We start from the raw sequence: 17,807 nt of genomic DNA on the forward strand, positions 1-17,807 counted from the left end.
ACCTAGCTGCAGTAGCACTGCAACCAGGTGCAGCAGTTCCCACTGACGCCACGTGGTAAATACTACACATGGCCAAGGTGCTGGGCCAACGCCATGCTCACGGCTCCCCTTCCTGTGACATGCACTTGCTGCATCACGCACGGTGTAGCGCATTGCTTCGGCGTGTAGGGACGCCGCGTTGGCGAGAGCCACGGATGGCCCTAGTACCGTGGGGGCATGTCGCAGTACCAGGGACCTCCCCTGGTCATAAGCACGCAGGATGTCCTCATAGCGTATGTGCTCCCCTTGCCAGCTGCCTGGGAGCCTTTCCTTCGGAGTGAATGCCAAATGTAATACCTGTAGAAGTGAATTGTCTCACCTGAAGTGGATGCAAGTGTGTGGGGAACCGGGTGCGTTCCCACCGGGCACTAATCGCATGCAGACCTTCTAGATGGTCGAAGGACACGTCTACATGTGCTGCAATTCGCCACCTCTCATAGGACTACAATCGCATAGCTAATATCGCTTGCTACTCAAGTCGCAATAGGCGGTTCCTCAGCCGGGGGGCTTGCCCGGCATAATTCATACAGAGACGAGAGCTTTAGGAAGATCGGTCCTTACTTTCACCGAATAGCATCGCGCAACCTCGTAGGTTAACAGCGCTCTGTGGAAAATGTCTCCAAGGATCGTGGTGCTGCTCGCTGTAGTCCTCGCGCTCTCCAACCTTGCATTCGCGCTGAAGAAAATAGACGCTCCATGCACTGCTTGCAAAGCGGTGGCCGCGGAGCTGCAGAGGAGGATCAACAAGGAGCCCGTGCGCAACCACCTCGTGAGTTGCTTGTAGGGGGCTCGAGTCGGGTCCAGCTGATGACGGCCTGGCAGGGCGCCTGGATATGCTGTCTGGTGGTGCTGAAGGCATTAGCTTACGGAATGTGCTACAGGGGTAGCGAAGCTCAATTTGGTGTGGGCATGGGTCCGCTAGGGTTGGAAAAGTGTGCAGCGTGTACGGCGTCGTCGCCTCTGATCCGTGCGCCCCTAACCCCATCGGACCCCGTATTGAAGGATTCTAGATTTAGGTAAGCAAACCATGTCAACGCTCGCCCTGATAGCGGATTCCCTTGACGGTCTTACGGTTGTGGTGTCTTCGTCACGCCTGCCGCGCGCGCCTGCCGCTACCGCCGCGTTTTCCAGACCCGGGTTGCGCTGTTGTGACGATTGTGCCGCCAGCAGGGCCGCGTAGCGGCTATGCTGCACACCCAATGCGTGCAACGGGACTACTCACTTTTGTGTCCAACCCCTGGCGCTGCGGGCCCTGCTTTGCTGCCGCGCCCTGTTGCTGCTGCATGGCTGCATTTTCGGTGTGGCCAAGGGGACATAGCTGAAGCGGTGCGCTCCCGCCCGGGTTTTTTTCAAAGTGTACTACAAAATTGTACTACACACATCCACCAGTGGCATTGTTCCTGTCCAACTATCCAACTCCATGCGTGCCGCACACAGCGCCCCTGCGTGCAGAAAGATACATACGTCATTGCGCGTGACGATTGGCCTTGCGCTGCTGTTGCTGCTGATGCTGCTGCCCGGTGCACAGGATCTGCGCCACCGCCTTGACAAGCACGGCCAGCGCTACGGCAAGGTCATAGCCTACAAGGTAGGGCCATGGCCTACTGGTGGGGGACCCGTCGCGCACCGCAACCCACAGCCGCGACGCGGGGTGTCGCAACAAAGGGGCTTGTCGTGCGAGCTAACCGCCAGCCAGTTGCTAAAAGGCAGCCATAAAGGCCTGCCCGCTGCAACCGTCGTGCGCGTCCTGCAGCGGCTTGCTCCTATCGCCCCAAGGCCCCTCACTCCTCAGCGTTTGCTCAGCATCGATATGCCGCGGCCGGCAACCCCTCGCCTCCAGTCCCCTCGGGCCTCTTCTTGCCCTCACCCTTGCCCTCACCCTCACCCTTGCCCTCGCCCCGTCCATGCAGTCGAGCGAGCTGCGCGCCGTGGAGCTGCTGGACGGGCTGTGCGAGCGCATGCGCGACTACGCGCTGGTCAGCCCCACCGGCAAGAAGACCAAGTTCTGGCTCAAGGTCAAGGGCGAGGGCGCGGCCAGCACCGCCAACGTGACGCGCTCGGCCGGCCAGGAGGAGGACTCCAAGAGCAAGGTGCGTGCGCGCCAGGGGCGGGGCGGGGCGGGGTGGTCGGTTCATAATCCTGGTTCACATGGCTGGGCAAGCGCGGTGGTGTGTGTCTGGCAGGGCCCCACGCGGGGTGCGGGCCGGGGGCTGTGTGGCGGTACTGGTGCCAGTGCCGGAGTGCCGGCGCCGTTCACAGGTGCTGGCTCTGGGGCCAAGGGCTGCCTGCACGCAGCCCGCCGCTGCAGCGCTCTGCCTTCCTCACCTCCCCTGCCTTGTTCCTCACCGTGCCCGCTACCTGCTGCATAGCGGCTGGAGTCGTACTGCGGCACCCTGGTGGAGGAGTACGAGGAGGACGTGTACGCCGGCATCATGAAGGGAGGGTTCGACTCTGAGGGTGCGTGCGGCTTGGCGGTGTCTGCTGTATGCGCGTGTGCCTCTGTGTGCGTTTCTCCGTGCAATGTATGCGTACGATTGTTACGCTGGCCTTGACGGCCTCATGCGCTCGGTGCCCCCGGCACCTACTGGTGGCTACCTACAATGCCGCACGCGCCCGCTGCAGCTCTGCTCCCGCCACATGCACACTCCCACACGGACGCGCATACGCATGCCACCATGTGGTTTCTCTACACACGGCCACCGCTGCTGTCCTGCCATTGGTGCTGCGCAGGTGTAGAGTCAGTGCTGTGCCGCTCCATCATCAAGCCCTGCCCCGCGGCTGCGCCGCCGGCGGACGACGGCTCCGTGCCGCCGGAGGCGGGTGAGGCGGTGGAGGCGGACGAGGACGCGGAGGACCTGGAGGCAGCTGCCGCAGCGGCGGCCGCGGCCTCCTCCTCCTCGGACTCGAGCTTGGGGGCTGCAGGGTCGCAGGAAGCGTCGCAGGAGGGCGAGACCAAGTACATTGAGAACATGACCGTGGAGGTCGGGAAGGATGGCAAGTTTGAGTTGTAGGTAGCTGTTGCAGCCCTTGAGTAGCGCACAGCAGGTGTGCAAGCGTCTGCTATAGCTAGTCAGGCAGCGCCGTCCGTGGCGGTCGTGAAAAGGTTTGGGTATGCGGGCCTGCTGCTGCAATGATGGCCAGCTTGCGGGCTGTGCGTCACAGGCGCAAGGTGGCGCGCGGCCTCATTTGCTTCTTGGCAGTGAGTTGTGTGGTGTCATGGAGACATACAATTTTGGCGCGCGTGTGCGTGAGAGGGTTAAGACGCCCAGCAAGTGATCATGTTGGCTTGTGGTCAAAGCGTGGGTGCGAGGCGGGTTGAAGCATGTGGTGGGACTGCGCAGACGAGCGGCGGCAGGGCTCGACGTGTCTGCACTGGTATCGACAGCCAAACAAGGATGCTATGCACTTTGTCCCATTTGCTTGATAGCTGGACGTGGCTGGACGCATGGCGGACCGTGCCTGTACGAACCGACTCCGGCTATGTCCGGGAGGTGAGGTAGACGCTTGCAGCCTCAGACTAGAGACGTGGCGTGGGCGCCGCCCACTTGTCCCATGCGATTGTGCCTTCAAAGCGAAGGGCAGTGGGTAGCAGGAGAGAGGACGCGGTGCGCCACTTTGCCATCCGAGTTAAAGGAGTTGGTCGTAGTAGCCGGGAGGGAGGGCGTGTGATGGGACAGGGTTCAGGCAGGTTGGCGAGGTCCCATAGGGTGCAGCTGACGGAGCGAGGGCATACAGACAAGGCGCGCCGCTTTGTCGTCTGCGTTTGACTTTCTTAATGTTAAGGAAGCAACAGGCTTGCGTACCATGTCTTGCTTCATGGCGCTCCAGTTCATACGGTGTGCGATGGGACAGTGTCAAGGTAGGTTGGTGAAGTCCCGCAGGGTGCAGCTGATTCCCAAACCCCAGAAGATGGCAAACAAATTGCAACGGCAGGGCACGAGTGCGCGGCTGGTCGAGTTACTGTACCGAAAAGTTGCTGGCTGGCTGGAACTTTGCCCGCACCCTTGCTGCCGTATCTGCGCACCCCAGCACCCCTGAGCCCTGTAGCCAGGGCCATATGTGCTGCAGCCACCACACCCAGGAAACCCCCTCCGCAGAGTGCCGACGTTCGGTTTAACCGGTTCTGTGCCCGAGTTAGGTTTGCTGGGTGCGTGAGTGCCGTAAACAGGGGTCGAAGGGACCAGAGCCAAGAACCGCAACTTGGACTTTAAAGCTGCAGAGCTGTGATGGGTTCTGGGTCGTCGGCAATGGGATTGGAATGAACTACTGCCCCCGCCCAACCCCCACCCCGCCCAATCGCACACGGACCCAGCTGGAATGTTTGGCGCTGCACCTGGGGAACTGACACAGTCTGACACGCACCGCACGCCAGTGATGCAACGTCGCCACGTATATATCCATGCGTGGCGACGTTGCGAGCAGGCCCAACTCGTTCGCAGCGTATCAATGGCCCCATGAAGCACTATGCACTTGAGTGCACCACCCCCCGCCCCCACCCGTTCCCCTGTGTTGTCTGCGTGACAGAAAAGCAACGCCACCTGCCCATATCTTGTCCCATCAACCACTAGAGCTCGGGTAGCTGGGCTCATGGGCTAAGTTGCAGGCAAGGTTGCAGGCCAAGCCCCGCGCCCTGCGAGCTGCCGCCACCACACCCAGGACACCTCCTCCGCAGAACGCCTACGTGCGATTTCACCGGTCCCACGCCTGGGTGCGAATGTGCGACGTGACAGGGTAAGGGGCAGGTTGGCGTAGTGTGCAGCGTATTCCCAGACCCCAACACGGCCCAACGCCCGGCATGGTGAGGGGCCGGCCCCACGCGGGCCGAAGGGACCAGCAGGGCCGTCAAAGCGCAGCCAAGAACCGCAACTTCGCAAAGTTTTCAGCGGCCCGCGCCCGGCCAGGAGGCGTGGCAGACAGGAGCCCGCGGACGAAACCGTCGTTGGGCATGCGCATGAAGCGCTCCCCTCGCCAACCTCTGTGCATGGTCGCCCGAGCCACACCAGGGCATTTAGGACCACATCATATGACTACCACTATCGCTGGGAGAACTCAGGCGCCCTGGTCACAAAGTTCGCGCGGAAATGTCGCCCATTCGAACACGCCTCGCTGCCGCACGCGCTCACGCCATCTGAATAGACCATAGTCACCTTGCCACACATTACAGTTCCAGAGCTGGCCTCGCCGAGGAGGTTTGAAGTCCTCCAACGGAGGTCTCGCACAAAAGTGACCTCCGACGTGGAAGTCTCCACGTCGCACTTCCACCCACAGTTTCGCGCACCCTACCCTCTCGTGCTTCCTTGTCAGGTGTGAATTATTGCAGCAAATGTAATTATCCAGGAAGACGAGACTGGGGCCACTGGGGAGGCCTGGCATGACCGGCTGCCTGGTCCACACTAGTTCACGTGTGTCAGACCTGGATTGCGTCACCCCTTTTACAGTGCGACGGTGTACCACGCTGATCGATCTGGCTGGATGTCGCTATAAAAGCTGCGTGCATCCTCAGTATGAGCATATATTTACAGCGTCTATCAGCCTCACACACCTTGTCACGCAAACCGCTGGGAGTGGACAGAGCCGTATCCTAGGTGCGTCGCAAGCAATGCGCTGGCGCTGGGGCTGCGCTTAGTCGTCGCTTCAAGCCTAGATACACTCATGTCCTCTGCTTCATTGCATTGATGGGGCCGGCGAGCGACTAGGCAATCTCAGTCGCGGTTTCGCTCGTTTCGCTCGCATGAACACCACCCGCTCCCACGTCGACTGCTCGCGAGCGCCCTCGGGTCTGCGTGTGATGTAACCAAGCATGCTTCTTTGTGCCATGCAGCTTGACAATGGCGCGCCTCGCTGTGGCGCTGGCCGCTGGCCTTCTTCTGCTGGCGGTTTCCGCCGATGCCTCCCGCGGGCGTGAGCTTCTCCAGAGCTCCAAGGGCTGCCCTGCCCTGACTGTCAACGCGGTGGACTCCTACAACAAGGCAAAGGGCACCTTCCTCGACAGCGACTGCTTTGATCAGGGTCAGTGGCGCAGGGGGTCCGGGTGACACGTTTGGGCACGGTTTGGGTTATAACCTCGTCGAGGCTCCCAGACAGGGCGGCGGGAAACTTGGGCGGGCTGGCACCTGCGAGCTGACAGGTTCGCCTTGCCTCAGTGCCCCGGCGTCCTGTGACCTTTGACCGCACACGGCAGCTACCTTACGCAATAGCCAAGACCCCTGGCCCGCCCTGTGCCTCCTCATCTCACCCCGCCACCTCGCTCGCCGCCCTATCCCCGTACGTGACGCGTGCAGTTGGCACCAAGGGTTCGTGCGGCAGCAAGACCGGCGGCCTGTGCATCTTCAGCAACGGCCAGAGCTGCTTCTACCGCGCCCGGGCCTGCAAGCCCACCGATTCCCAGGTCCTGGGTCTCTTTGCCACTTGGAACGCCGCCCTGAAGACGCTCAACTCCAAGACGGTCGCGGCCCTGTACGCGCCCAGCGCCGTGCTGCTCCCCACCGTGTCCAACCAGTACCGCACCACCCCCGATGAGATCATCGACTACTTCGACCACTTCCTGCCCAAGGGCCCCGTGGGCGCTATTGACAAGTACGAGGTGAGCTAGCGGCAGGCAGGGTTGCTTGGGCCATGCACAAACCTGCTGCGTGCCTGTGGCTAGAGAAGGTGTTCGCGCGCAGGCCCCTGCACGCGTACACGTTCCCACACACACGCCCTCACCTCCGCTCCGCCTGTCCCACTTCCCGCCGTCTGACGCACTCCGCCCTTCCCCACGTCTGCCTCCCTCCCTCAGATCCGCCACCTGGCCGACGGTGTGGTCCAGCTGCTGGGTATCTACACCTTCACCATGACGCTGCAGGGCAACGCCAAGGTGCAGGCGCGCTTCAGCTACACCTACACCCGCCAGGCCGATGGCAAGGTAGGCGCAAAGCGAGGGTGCGGTCGGGTGGCGATGCGATGCTATGAGACGCCGTGGATGGAGTTTCAGTGGCATGCATGGGCGCGGGTTACGAAAGTGCCGATACCGTATAAGACATGGGGTGGTACGCGGTGCCTATCGTATGACAGGTTAGTTGCGCGGGCTGCTTATGCAATGTGCCAGATGGTACACCCCCTTCGTGCCCTCCCTAGCCTTTTCCCCCAACCCTTCCCCCCCTTCCCCTCGCCTCCTCTCCCCTGCCTCCCCACTGCAGTGGCTGATCGTGGAGCACCACTCCTCTGCCATGCCCGAGAACGAGGCGGCTCTGGTGATGGACGCCTTCGTGCAGTGGAACGATGCGCTGGCCACCCTGAACGCGAGCAAGGTGGCGTCCCTGTACGCGCCCACGGCCGTGCTGCTGCCCACCGTGTCAGACAAGGTCCGCAACACGCCCGCCGAGATTGAGGACTACTTTGTGTCGTTCCTCAAGAAGGAGCCCGTGGGCGTTATCGACAACATCGACGGCAGCTCGCCCAACGTCCGCTTCCTGGCCGCCGACGTGGCCATCAACTCCGGCACCTACGTGTTCACCCTGAAGAACGACGATGGCACCCGCAGCAAGGTCCGCGCCCGCTACACCTACGTCTACAAGAAGTACGGGAGCAAGTACATGATTGGTGAGTGCGGGTGGTGCGAGCTGCAGGGGTTGGGGACCCAGGACAGGGCGGAACACGCTTGCCATTGATGATGAGACATGTGTGCAGTGGCGTGGGCAGCTGTTACGGCACCGCACCGCGCTCCGCTGCTGACATCGGCTATGCATCATTCCTGCCTTCCTCCCGCCATCCCGCAGAGGAGCACCACTCCTCGGTCATGCCCGAGACCGCCGGCAAGGTGGACGAGTAAACACCACGCCACAATGAGCCCTGCTGCCCTAGTCGGGAGCTAGGCGCGTGGCTGGCAGCTGGCACGCACGCACTGAGTTTGGGACTGAATGACACGGTGGTCCGGATGGCAGGGTATTCCTGCGGTATAAAAAGGGCTCGCATAGGGCGTCCCGTCTCGAAGAATGAATGTGAAACTCGGATCGTTTGGTGCGACCTGAGAGCTACATAGAGTGCGCTGTAGATGAGCAGATGAGTGCGGGCATTGTGCCTGTCCTGTGTTTGGTGGCAGCTGCATGGGCTGTGGTATCATAGGTCCTGCATGCGTGCCAATAACGATTTTCGAAGAATGAGCTCTGACAGGAAAGTAGTGGAAGGAGTTGTTTCCGAGTGCGGGAGCCGCAGAGCCAGCAGAAGCACACTGTGTATGTTGTGCACACGTGCTGCGTAAATGATAAGCAGGCCTGTGGCGGGAGATTGGAGGGGTGAGGTGGAAATGGTGCATAAATGCAGACATGTCATCTGCGCGGTACGGAGGAAGACCATGCTAGGCTCACACAATAAACAAGGCCGACGCTTAGCGCGACTGTGAATGCCTGGGAGTGTGAGTGATGGGTGTGTGCAGCGTTTGCGGCTGGGTCAATGATGCTGGGCAACGGATAACGAAGTGCTTGCGAGTGAATGCGAATGCAACGGATGTTTGACGGAGTAGCGAAGATTGGATTCACCAGAATGGAGGGTGCAATGGCCCGGGCGCCGAGCAGTGACAAGCAATGGCTGTTATTGCTCCGTAATCATAACATCGAACCTTCAAGTCTGCATCCTAGAGCCGACGCGGCGCAGAAAGCGTGTTCACAACTGGGGCACCCGCGGAAGGAACCTGAGACGCCGCGTTTGCCACACGCAGCCATGCACACGCACCGCTGACAAACGCATCATGCGGGCAGTGTTGCATGTATATGCCTAAGGACTAAGGAGACCAGGGGAGGACTGACATGGCCTGAAACCCGCCACCCAAACACAGGGGCACCCCTGCCCACACTGAGGATTGAGTCCGTTCGACACGAAGGGGACCCTGGGTGGCATCAAAGACGGCTGCTGGGCTGCGGCATCGGGCAGACCTTTGCTGGCTGCCTGAGAGTGACGTGGGGTTCAATGGCTTAAGGCACGGGAGGTAGCAGTACTAGCAGAGGTAAGCACTGTGGGCGAGTACAACCGACCCTTCCCTCGCCGCTGTCAACCGTGGGCCTCGTACGTGCTGCTGACTAGGATGCACAGAGTGAATACGGAGGAAGCATCATCAGCATGCACTGAAAGGGCCATGCGCCCATGCGGTGAAAGGGCCATGCAGTGTTGCGTGGACGGGAAAGGGGCCCGGCTGGAGCAGACGTGAGCAGACAACGCGCAGAGATGCGTGACCAGCGGGCATGCGACAGCTGGAGCTGGATCCATGTGTGTTAACAGCGCTCAAACACAACACGCACAACATTAGGTCGCAACATAATAACAATTAGACACACGCGCTTGACCTCTACCTACTGCGCAGTGCGCGCAACAGGGGCGACTTCGCCAGGATCGCTGATCTGCGCAGAACGAGAGGTTAGCTGAAATGGACAATCCATTTTGTATGCCCACAAATGACAATCCATTTCAAGTACCGCAACCTGGGGAAAAAGAGTCGCATGCCGCGGAAGAAGCACCCGAAGTGGCTAAGGAGAAACAGCTTGCGCAACGAGGAGAAAATCAAGCCATGTACAATTACAGCCAAAAGGTATGTGGCACCCGGGAACCCCGCTTCGTGCTCCTTTCTCCTGCTGCTGGCCCCACCGCTGCGGCTCTCCAGCTCACACTTCACGCGCCCCGCGCGCTGCTTTGCTGCGTTGCTTGTCTGACGCAGTTCATCGAGCAAAAGGAACGGGAGCTCATGGAGTGAGTCATATGGGAGCAAGGGCAGAACTGCACATGTGCTGCACACGGTCGATACCCACGGTCCATACCGTTGGCTCTTCGTCCATGACGTGACTGTGCCACCCCCTGCCTCTCGCGCACAGCTCTATTGCGAAGAACTACGGGCGCATTCGAGAAGTGGAGCGTGAGCTAGGAAACCTGCAGCTGCAGCTCAAGTGAGTCACGGCAGGTGCTCAACTGCGCATGCGGCAGCAGTTGAAGCGGCACACCAGGCTCCGCTCGTGCTGTCTGGATGCTTTTGGCAACTGGAAGCACCTGTGGGATGCTCAGACCGGGGCATCCCCGCTCTGTCTTCGATGTCCGCTTATGCACAATGCATATTTGCGTAGGCTGACGGCGGGGCCGAAGAAGCACGCGCTCGAGCTCCTGCGCAAAAAGATCGAAATTCAGAACGAGAAGGTGGCGTCAGTGCGCGCCAAGCACACAGTGGCCAAGGCGGTACGTGTGTGTTTGTGCGTGTGTTGGAGAGAGGGACGCTACATATGATTTATGTGTGTAGGGGGTTTCCCACCGTCCCCATGCGCACCAGAAGAAGGGAGTCGTCGTTTTGGGTGGAGTCAAGTGCAAGATCAAATCAACAGAGCCCAATGGGGAGGGGCGTGGGGGAGGGGGTTGGCAGGAAACTTGGGACAAAGCGCGTGGGACGTGCGGCGCGGCATGGCCCACTCGGGTGGGCCAGCGGCTGCGTTGCGTGACGGGCGACCAACCGTCCAGATGCTTTGTGGCGACAGCGAAGCAGTCGGCGGCTGGGACAGGCACGTGGCCACGTGCGCGACACCGATGAGCGGCCTGCGTCGGCCTGCGGCTACCTGCACTCTTGGGTACCTGCGCCCCAGGGCCCAGGGCCCGTCTGCCACGCCACCAAACACCTGCCGCGCGCCCCGCCTCAATGAACTCCGCTCAGTCCCGATTGGGTTCGGTTAAGTTTGGGCTGATATCCAAAACCCCCCACCCCTACCGAGTCATGCCTGGAACCCCTGCCCTGCCGGCCCACGCCATGCGCACTCGCCCGCCCGGCGGCTCTTCCAGACGTATGAGCGGCTGGACGCGGAGCTGAAGCGCGAGGAGGATGCCAAGGACCAGCTGTGCGGCGAGCTCAACACGCTGGTGCAGCAGGCGGCCAAGGCGCAGCTGGACAAACTGGAGGAGCTCAAGGTGGGCGGGCGGAGGGAGGAGGGAGGAGGGAGGAGGGAGGAGGGAGGAGGGAGGGGCGGCGGCAGGAGTGGCGGGTGCTGGTGGCGGTTCGGCGGGTGGGTGAAGGGGGGGTGCTTTGGCAGCTCCCAAGAGCGAGGCGCGTGACCTTGGGTTCGGATTTGGTGTGAGGGCAGGTGCCGTGGCGATAGGGAGGATCATCATGTCCAAGCTCGCGGCAGCTGAAACCCAAGCACAGCACGACCAGAAGGCGGATGGGCATTGCCACCTGTAGCCTGAAGCAACCTCCCCCACCCTGTTATCGTGTGACCGTATGCCGCCATGTTCCTGATTGCAGACCCATCTGGAGTCGCTGTACGCGGGCGTGCTGCCGAAGGAGCTGGTTGCTCAGCAGGCGGCGGCGGCAGCAGCCGCAGCGGCGGCAGCGGTGGTGGTGCAGGCGAACGCGGCGGCGGCAGCCGCCGCCGGCACGACCGGGCCAGCCCCGGGCGCGGGGTCACAACAGGTGGGCCGCCCATTACCTGCACTGCTGCGCAGCAGTGTGTGTGTGTGTGTGTGTGTGTGTGTGTATTGCACCGTGTGCTGCGTGTGTCGGGGACTGCGGCACGCCCTGCTGGATGCACTGACTCGCCCTGATTGCGCGCAGGGAGCGGCGCAACCGGGTGCCTCTGCGGACGACCAGCAGCGCCAGGAGGTGGAGCGGCGGCGACAAGAGGAGGAGGCCGCCGCCGCAGCAGCCGCTGCAGCAGTTGAGCGGCAACGGCAGGAGGAGGCCGAGAGGCGGAAGCGGGAGGCGGAGGCGGCGGCAGCAGCGGCGCGTGCCAGGCACGTATCGCTCAACCCAGCAGCAGGCCCTTCGGGCCCAGGGGCGCCGCAGCAGGGGCGCGCATCACCGCAGGCGCCGCCTGCACGTCCGAGGCCGGCAGGCGGCGCGCCGGCAGCCGCGGCCGCTGCGCCTGCAAACGCTTCTGGCGGCCGCTTCCTGGGTTTTGACACATGAGCGCGGGTGGCGGGTTGCTGGCGACTTGTGGTCCTGGTGGGTGGTAAGGCGGGACAGAAGCTGTGTTTGCCAACCGGCAGGCAGCCCGCCGGTGGCGCAGCGCGGGGGCTAGCGGCGGCAATAGAGATGGAGAATGAAAGTGAACATAGCTTTGGTGGTGCAGGGAAGAGCACATTAAGCGCAATCGCAACAGAGTGGAGGCCTGCACAGGTTAAGGCAAAGAGTGTAACGCAACTGGCAATGAATGCGTCCCGTGTGCGTGACCCATGCATAGCGTGCAGGACCGGGGCTCGCATGCGGTGGGACTTGCGTTAGGTAACGCACATACGTACAGCATGCGTTATTGGAATGCGTCAGGGGTGCGCCTGAAATGCGTAGATGCGTTTCATACCTTAACGCCACCGGCATTTCAGGCTTTCAGTGTTCCGCATGCGTACGGTAATGCGTGCGTAACCAGTGCCGGTATATTGTAGATGGCTTTAGGCCCCCGGCGTCTACACAGCGTAGATGACCCCTTCCGCGCCATCTACGCCCAGAAAAATTTCCCTATGGGCACGCCCCCAAAACCCCCAAAACATTTACGCTCCCTGCCTAAGATACCGCCAAATCCGCCCAAAACGTCTACACTCCGTAGGTGCGCGGCCCCAAACCCCAAAACATTTCTCCGCCTTCGGCGGATTGGGGGCAAATTCCTACAGCGTAGATGGAAGATACGAGCACTGCGTGACAAACGCATGCGTTTGGCCGCTGCCACCTCGAAAGACAAGTACGCTGAGGCTCGTCAACACGCTTGTGTTACGCATCCGAACACAGGCTCTAACGCACATTCGCGTCCTTACAGTGGTGCCCCAGGCCGAAGCCGCCAGAAGCAACGCCAGCGCGTCACATGCCAGGCCCATGCGCGTGGCAAGGAGTCGCAAAGTCTTCTCTTTGCCCCCTTTTACCAAAGTGTGCGATCTTCGCTAGCAGCTTCTACCCTTCATCCTGGTCCTTGCACCCCACGTCTGTGGCTGTCGGCGAACACAGGAGAAAGGCGAGCGGTTACATACACGCCATACACGCCAAGTACCCGACTCAAACAATTAACTCTTCCGGTGTGATAGAGCTCAGTACCCGGCGCGCCTCTGGCTTTCTCTGTTCCTCCGTCACCCTTAGTCAAGCTATTCTGCTCTGCATCCGGGTGAAGACGCCCCATCGCACGCTTGTCCCTGTCCTTGTCCGTGCATGGTCCCGTGGGGCACACGAACCTGCTGTGGCGACCGCGCCTCCCGCAGACCGGACAGCCACAGAGCCTGAAGGCCAAGCAAACAACGGGGTTACAGAGACAAGCAAAGCTTTGCAGGCTTTGCGCAGGCCAAAGTGAACAGAGTGGCTTCCGTGGCTTTCAAGAGCGTGCCTTCCTCTGGGCAGCACGTTACAGGGCTTCGCTGTGATCCACCCGTGGTGGCGCACCCCTACTGTCGGCCTGCTCCCTCTTGCATGTCGTGATCATAGCGTCGGGCCGTCGGCAATGCGACTCATTACAGAGAATGCTTTGCGTAATGCGGGTGCAAATGAACCAGCCAACTTTCAGCGGACAGGTTACTGTAATGGGCGCCGCTAGCGCCGCGCGCGACCCTTGGATCCATACCCATGAGTCTGTCACCCCACTAACCTTCACAAACCACTTGCGTTACTTTCCCCTCCCTGGCCTCTCCGGCGCACGACGAGTACAACCAGCTTACCAGCCCCTCAGACGACCCAGCCGTAAACGCTGCACACATCCATCACTCATACTCCCAGGCACTCACAGCCGCGCTAAGCGTCGGCCTTGCTTATTGTGTGAGCCTAGCATGGCCTTCCTCCGTACCGCGCAGATGACATGTCTGCATTTATGCACCATTTCCACCTCATCCCTCCAATCTCTCGCCACAGGCCTGCTTATCATTTACGCAGCACGTGTGCACAACAGACACAGTGTGCTTCTGCTGGCTCTGCAGCCCCCGCACTCGGAAACAACTCCTTCCACTACTTTCCTGTCAGAGGTCATTCTTCGAAAATCGTTATTGGCACGCATGCAGGACCTATGATACCACAGCCCATGCAGCTGCCACCAAACACAGGACAGGCACAATGCCCACACTCATCTGCTCATCTACAGCGCACTCTATGTAGCTCTCAGGTCGCACCAAACGATCCGAGTTTCACATTCATTCTTCGACACGGGACGCCCTATGCGAGCCCTTTTTATACCGCAGGAATACCCTGCCATCCGGACCACAGTGTTATCCAGTCCCAAACTCAGTGCGTGCGCGCCAGCTGCCAGCCACGCGCCTGCAGCTCCCGAGCGACTAGGGCAGCAGGGCTCATTGTGGCGTGGTGTTTACTCGTCCACCTTGCCGGCGGTCTCGGGCATGACCGAGGAGTGGTGCTCCTCTGCGGGATGGCGGGAGGAAGGCAGGAATGATGCAGATGAGCCGATGTCAGCAGCAGAGCGCGGTGCCATAACAGACTGCGCGTGTCCGGCTGCCCACGCCACTACATACGTGTCTCACCAGGCATGCGTGCTCAGCCCTGCCCTCGGCCCCCCAGCCCGCACCACCCGCACTCACCAATCATGTACTTGCTCCCGTACTTCTTGTAGACGTAGGTGTAGCGGGCGCGGACCTTGCTGCGGGTGCCATCGTCGTTCTTCAGGGTGAACACGTAGGTGCCGGAGTTGATGGCCACGTCGGCGGCCAGGAAGCGGACGTTGGGCGAGCTGCCATCGATGTTGTCGATAACGCCCACGGGCTCCTTCTTGAGGAAAGACACAAAGTAGTCCTCAATCTCGGCGGGCGTGTTGCGGACCTTGTCCGACACGGTGGGCAGCAGCACGGCCGTGGGCGCGTACAGGGACGCCACCTTGCTCGCGTTCAGGGTGGCCAGCGCATCGTTCCACTGCACGAAGGCGTCCATAACCAGAGCCGCCTCGTTCTCGGGCATGGCAGAGGAGTGGTGCTCCACGATCAGCCACTGCAGTGGGGAGGCAGGGGAGAGGAGGCGAGGGGAAGGGGGGGAAGGGTTGGGGAAAGGGCTAGGGAGGGCACGTAGGGGGTGTACCATGTGGCACATTGCACAACCAGCCCGCGCAACTAACCTGTCATACGATAGGCACCGCGTACCACCCCATGTCTTATTACGGCATCGGCACTTTCGTAACCCGCGCCCATGCATGCCACTGAAACTCCATGGCGTCTCACAGCATCGATCGCATCGCCGCCCAACCAAAACTCGTTTCGCGCCTACCTTGCCATCGGCCTGGCGGGTGTAGGTGTAGCTGAAGCGCGCCTGCACCTTGGCGTTGCCCTGCAGCGTCATGGTGAAGGTGTAGATACCCAGCAGCTGGACCACACCGTCGGCCAGGTGGCGGATCTGAGGGAGGGAGGCAGACGTGGGGAAGGGCGGAGTGCGTCAGACGGCGGGAAGTGGGACAGGCGGACCGGAGGCGAGGCCGTGTGTGTGGGTGCGTGTACACGTGCAGGGGCCTGTGCGCTAACACCTTCTCTAGCCACAGGCACGCAGCAGGTTTGTGCATGGCCCAAGCCACCCTGCCTGGCACTAGCTCACCTCGTACTTGTCAATGGCGCCCACGGGGCCCTTGGGCAGGAAGTGGTCGAAGTAGTCGATGATCTCATCGGGGGTGGTGCGGTACTGGTTGGACACGGTGGGGAGGAGAACGGCACTGGGCGCGTACAGGGCCGCGACCGTCTTGGAGTTGAGCGTCTTCAGGGCGGCGTTCCAGGTGGCAAAGAGACCCAGGACTTGGGAATCGGTGGGCTTGCAGGCCCGGGCGCGGTAGAAGCAGCTCTGGCCGTTGCTGAAGATGCACAGGCCGCCGGTCTTGCTGCCGCACGAACCCTTGGTGCCAACTGCATGCGTCACGTACGGGGACAGGGAGGCGAGCAAGGTGGCGGGGTGAGATGAGGAGGCACAGGGCGGGCCATCCAGGGGTCTCGGCTATTGCGTAAGACAGCTGCCGTGTGCGGTCACAGGACGCCGGGGCACTGAGGCAAGGCGAACCTGCCAGCACGCAGGTGCAAGCCCGCCCAAGTTTCCCGCCGCCCTGTCTGGGAGCCTTGACGAGGTTACTTATAACGAACCCAAACCGCCGTGCCGAAACGTGTCACCCGGACCCCCTGCGCCACTGACCCTGATCAAAGCAGTCGCTATCGAGGGAGGTGCCCTTCGCCTTGTTGTAGGAGTCCACTGCGTTGACAGTCAGGGCAGGGCAGCCCTTGGAGCTCTGGAGCAGCTCACGCCCGCCGGAGGCATCGGCGGAAACCGCCAGCAGCAGAAGGCCAGCGGCCAGCGCCACAGCGAGGCGCGCCATTGTCAAGCTGCATGGCACAAGGAAGCATGCCTGGTTACATCACACGCAGACCCGAGGGCGCTCGCGAGCAGTCGACGTGGGAGCGGGTGGTGTTCATGCGAGCGAAACGAGCGAAACCGCGACTGAGATTGCCTAGTCGCTCGCCGGCCCCATCAATGCATTGAAGTAGAGGACATGAGTGTATCTAGGCTTGAAGAGACGACTAAGCGCGGCCCCAGCGCCAGCGCATTGCTGGCGACGCACCTAGGATACGGCTCTGTCCACTCCCAGCGGTTTGCGTGACAAGGTGTGTGAGGCTGATAGACGCTGCAAATATATGCTCATACTGAGGATGCACGCAGCTTTTATAGCGACATCCAGCCAGATCGATCAGCGTGGTACACCGTCGCACTGGCAAAAGGGGTGACGCAATCCAGGTCTGACACACGTGAACTAGTGTGGACCAGGCAGCCGGTCATGCCAGGCCTCCCCAGTGGCCCCAGCCTCGTCTTCCTGGATAATTACATTTGCTGCAATAATCCACACCTGACAAGGAAGCACGAGAGGGTAGGGTGCGCGAAACTGTGGGTGGAAGTGCGACGTGGAGACTTCCACGTCGGAGGTCACTTTTGTGCGAGACCTCCGTTGGAGGACTTCAAACCTCCTCGGCGCGACCAACTCTGGCATTGTATTGTGTGGCATGGTGACTATGGTCTATTCAGATGGCGTGTGCGCATGCGGCAGCGAGGCGTGTTCGAACGGACGACATTTGCCTCGAACTATGATTGTGTCCAGGGCGCCTGAGTTCTCCCAGCGATGGTGGTAGTCATATGATGTGGTTCGCAGTGCCCCGGTGCGGCTCGGGCGACCGTGCGCAGAGGTTGGCGAGGGGAGCGCTTCATGCGCATGCCCAACGACGGTTATGTCCGCGGGCTCGTGTCTGCCACGCCTCCTGGCCGGGCGCGGGCCGCTGAGAACATTGCTGCAAAGAGGCCAGCAGTTTCAGCGTCGCAGAGTCGAAGTTGCGGTTCTTGGCTGCGCTTTGACGGCCCTGCTGGTCCCTTCGGCCCGCGTGGGGCCGGCCCCTCACCATGTATGCCGGGCGTTGGGCCGTGATGGAGTCTGGGAATACGCTGCACACTACGCCAACCTGCCCCTTACCCTGTCCCGTCGCACATTCGCACCCAGGCGTGGGACCGGTGAAATCGCACGTAGGCATTCTGCGGAGGAGCTGTCCTGGGTGTGGTGGCGGCAGCTCGCAGGGCGCGGGGCATGGCCTGCAACCTTGCTTGCAACTAGGGCTATGCGGGGGCCAGCCACAGCCGCAGCAGTACGGGCAAACATATGCAACCTGTCGCGTCGTAACCGCAACAAGCTGTCGTGTCACGAGCGGCCGACATGACTGTCTCGGCCGTCACGCAGCACTGTTGCAGAGTGCTTCATGGGGCCATTGACACGCTGCGAACGAGTTGGGCCTGCTCGCAACGTCGCCACGCATGGATATATACGTGGCGACGTTGCATCACTGGC

General features: G+C 61.4%; 5 protein-coding genes across 6 annotated transcripts; 4 read left to right on the forward strand and 1 right to left on the reverse strand.

The window, feature by feature from the left end:
* The first annotated feature begins 488 nt into the window (after positions 1 to 488).
* On the forward strand, positions 489 to 4,019 carry CHLRE_16g661700v5 (uncharacterized protein). The gene is made up of 5 exons (XM_043070999.1): positions 489 to 808; positions 1,568 to 1,627; positions 1,950 to 2,129; positions 2,409 to 2,496; positions 2,770 to 4,019. The coding sequence occupies exons 1-5, from the start codon at positions 653 to 655 to the stop codon at positions 3,048 to 3,050; spliced, it is 765 nt and encodes a 254-aa protein (XP_042915641.1). The 5' UTR covers positions 489 to 652; the 3' UTR covers positions 3,051 to 4,019.
* Positions 4,020 to 5,588: 1,569 nt separating this feature from the next.
* CHLRE_16g661750v5 (uncharacterized protein) lies at positions 5,589 to 9,290 on the forward strand. Its single transcript, XM_043071000.1, has 6 exons — positions 5,589 to 5,624; positions 5,861 to 6,048; positions 6,321 to 6,622; positions 6,818 to 6,943; positions 7,218 to 7,620; positions 7,797 to 9,290. Exons 2-6 carry the CDS (start codon positions 5,868 to 5,870, stop codon positions 7,847 to 7,849), a joined length of 1,065 nt encoding a protein of 354 aa, XP_042915642.1. The 5' UTR covers positions 5,589 to 5,624; positions 5,861 to 5,867; the 3' UTR covers positions 7,850 to 9,290.
* Positions 9,291 to 9,338: 48 nt separating this feature from the next.
* CHLRE_16g661800v5 (uncharacterized protein) lies at positions 9,339 to 12,188 on the forward strand. Of its 2 annotated transcripts, none has more exons than XM_001697821.2 (7): positions 9,339 to 9,598; positions 9,725 to 9,756; positions 9,879 to 9,950; positions 10,125 to 10,233; positions 10,825 to 10,950; positions 11,285 to 11,452; positions 11,594 to 12,188. In XM_001697821.2, exons 2-7 carry the CDS (start codon positions 9,752 to 9,754, stop codon positions 11,945 to 11,947), a joined length of 834 nt encoding a protein of 277 aa, XP_001697873.2. In that variant the 5' UTR covers positions 9,339 to 9,598; positions 9,725 to 9,751; the 3' UTR covers positions 11,948 to 12,188. Both variants share the same exon structure in this region, with proteins under 2 accessions (XP_001697873.2, XP_042915643.1).
* Positions 12,189 to 12,412: 224 nt separating this feature from the next.
* On the reverse strand, positions 12,413 to 16,798 carry CHLRE_16g661850v5 (uncharacterized protein). The gene is made up of 7 exons (XM_043071002.1): positions 16,650 to 16,798; positions 16,542 to 16,604; positions 16,118 to 16,305; positions 15,536 to 15,837; positions 15,215 to 15,340; positions 14,539 to 14,941; positions 12,413 to 14,362 (listed from the first exon to the last, which is right to left on the reverse strand). The coding sequence occupies exons 1-7, from the start codon at positions 16,652 to 16,654 to the stop codon at positions 14,310 to 14,312; spliced, it is 1,140 nt and encodes a 379-aa protein (XP_042915644.1). The 5' UTR covers positions 16,655 to 16,798; the 3' UTR covers positions 12,413 to 14,309.
* A 200-nt stretch (positions 16,799 to 16,998) lies between these two features.
* On the forward strand, positions 16,999 to 17,780 carry CHLRE_16g661876v5 (uncharacterized protein). Its single transcript, XM_043071003.1, has one exon. It carries the CDS (start codon positions 17,178 to 17,180, stop codon positions 17,391 to 17,393), a length of 216 nt encoding a protein of 71 aa, XP_042915645.1. The 5' UTR covers positions 16,999 to 17,177; the 3' UTR covers positions 17,394 to 17,780.
* The last annotated feature ends 27 nt before the right edge of the window (positions 17,781 to 17,807 follow it).

Source organism: Chlamydomonas reinhardtii, chromosome 16 (assembly GCF_000002595.2).
Source record: "Chlamydomonas reinhardtii strain CC-503 cw92 mt+ chromosome 16, whole genome shotgun sequence".
NCBI lineage: Eukaryota > Viridiplantae > Chlorophyta > Chlorophyceae > Chlamydomonadales > Chlamydomonadaceae > Chlamydomonas > Chlamydomonas reinhardtii.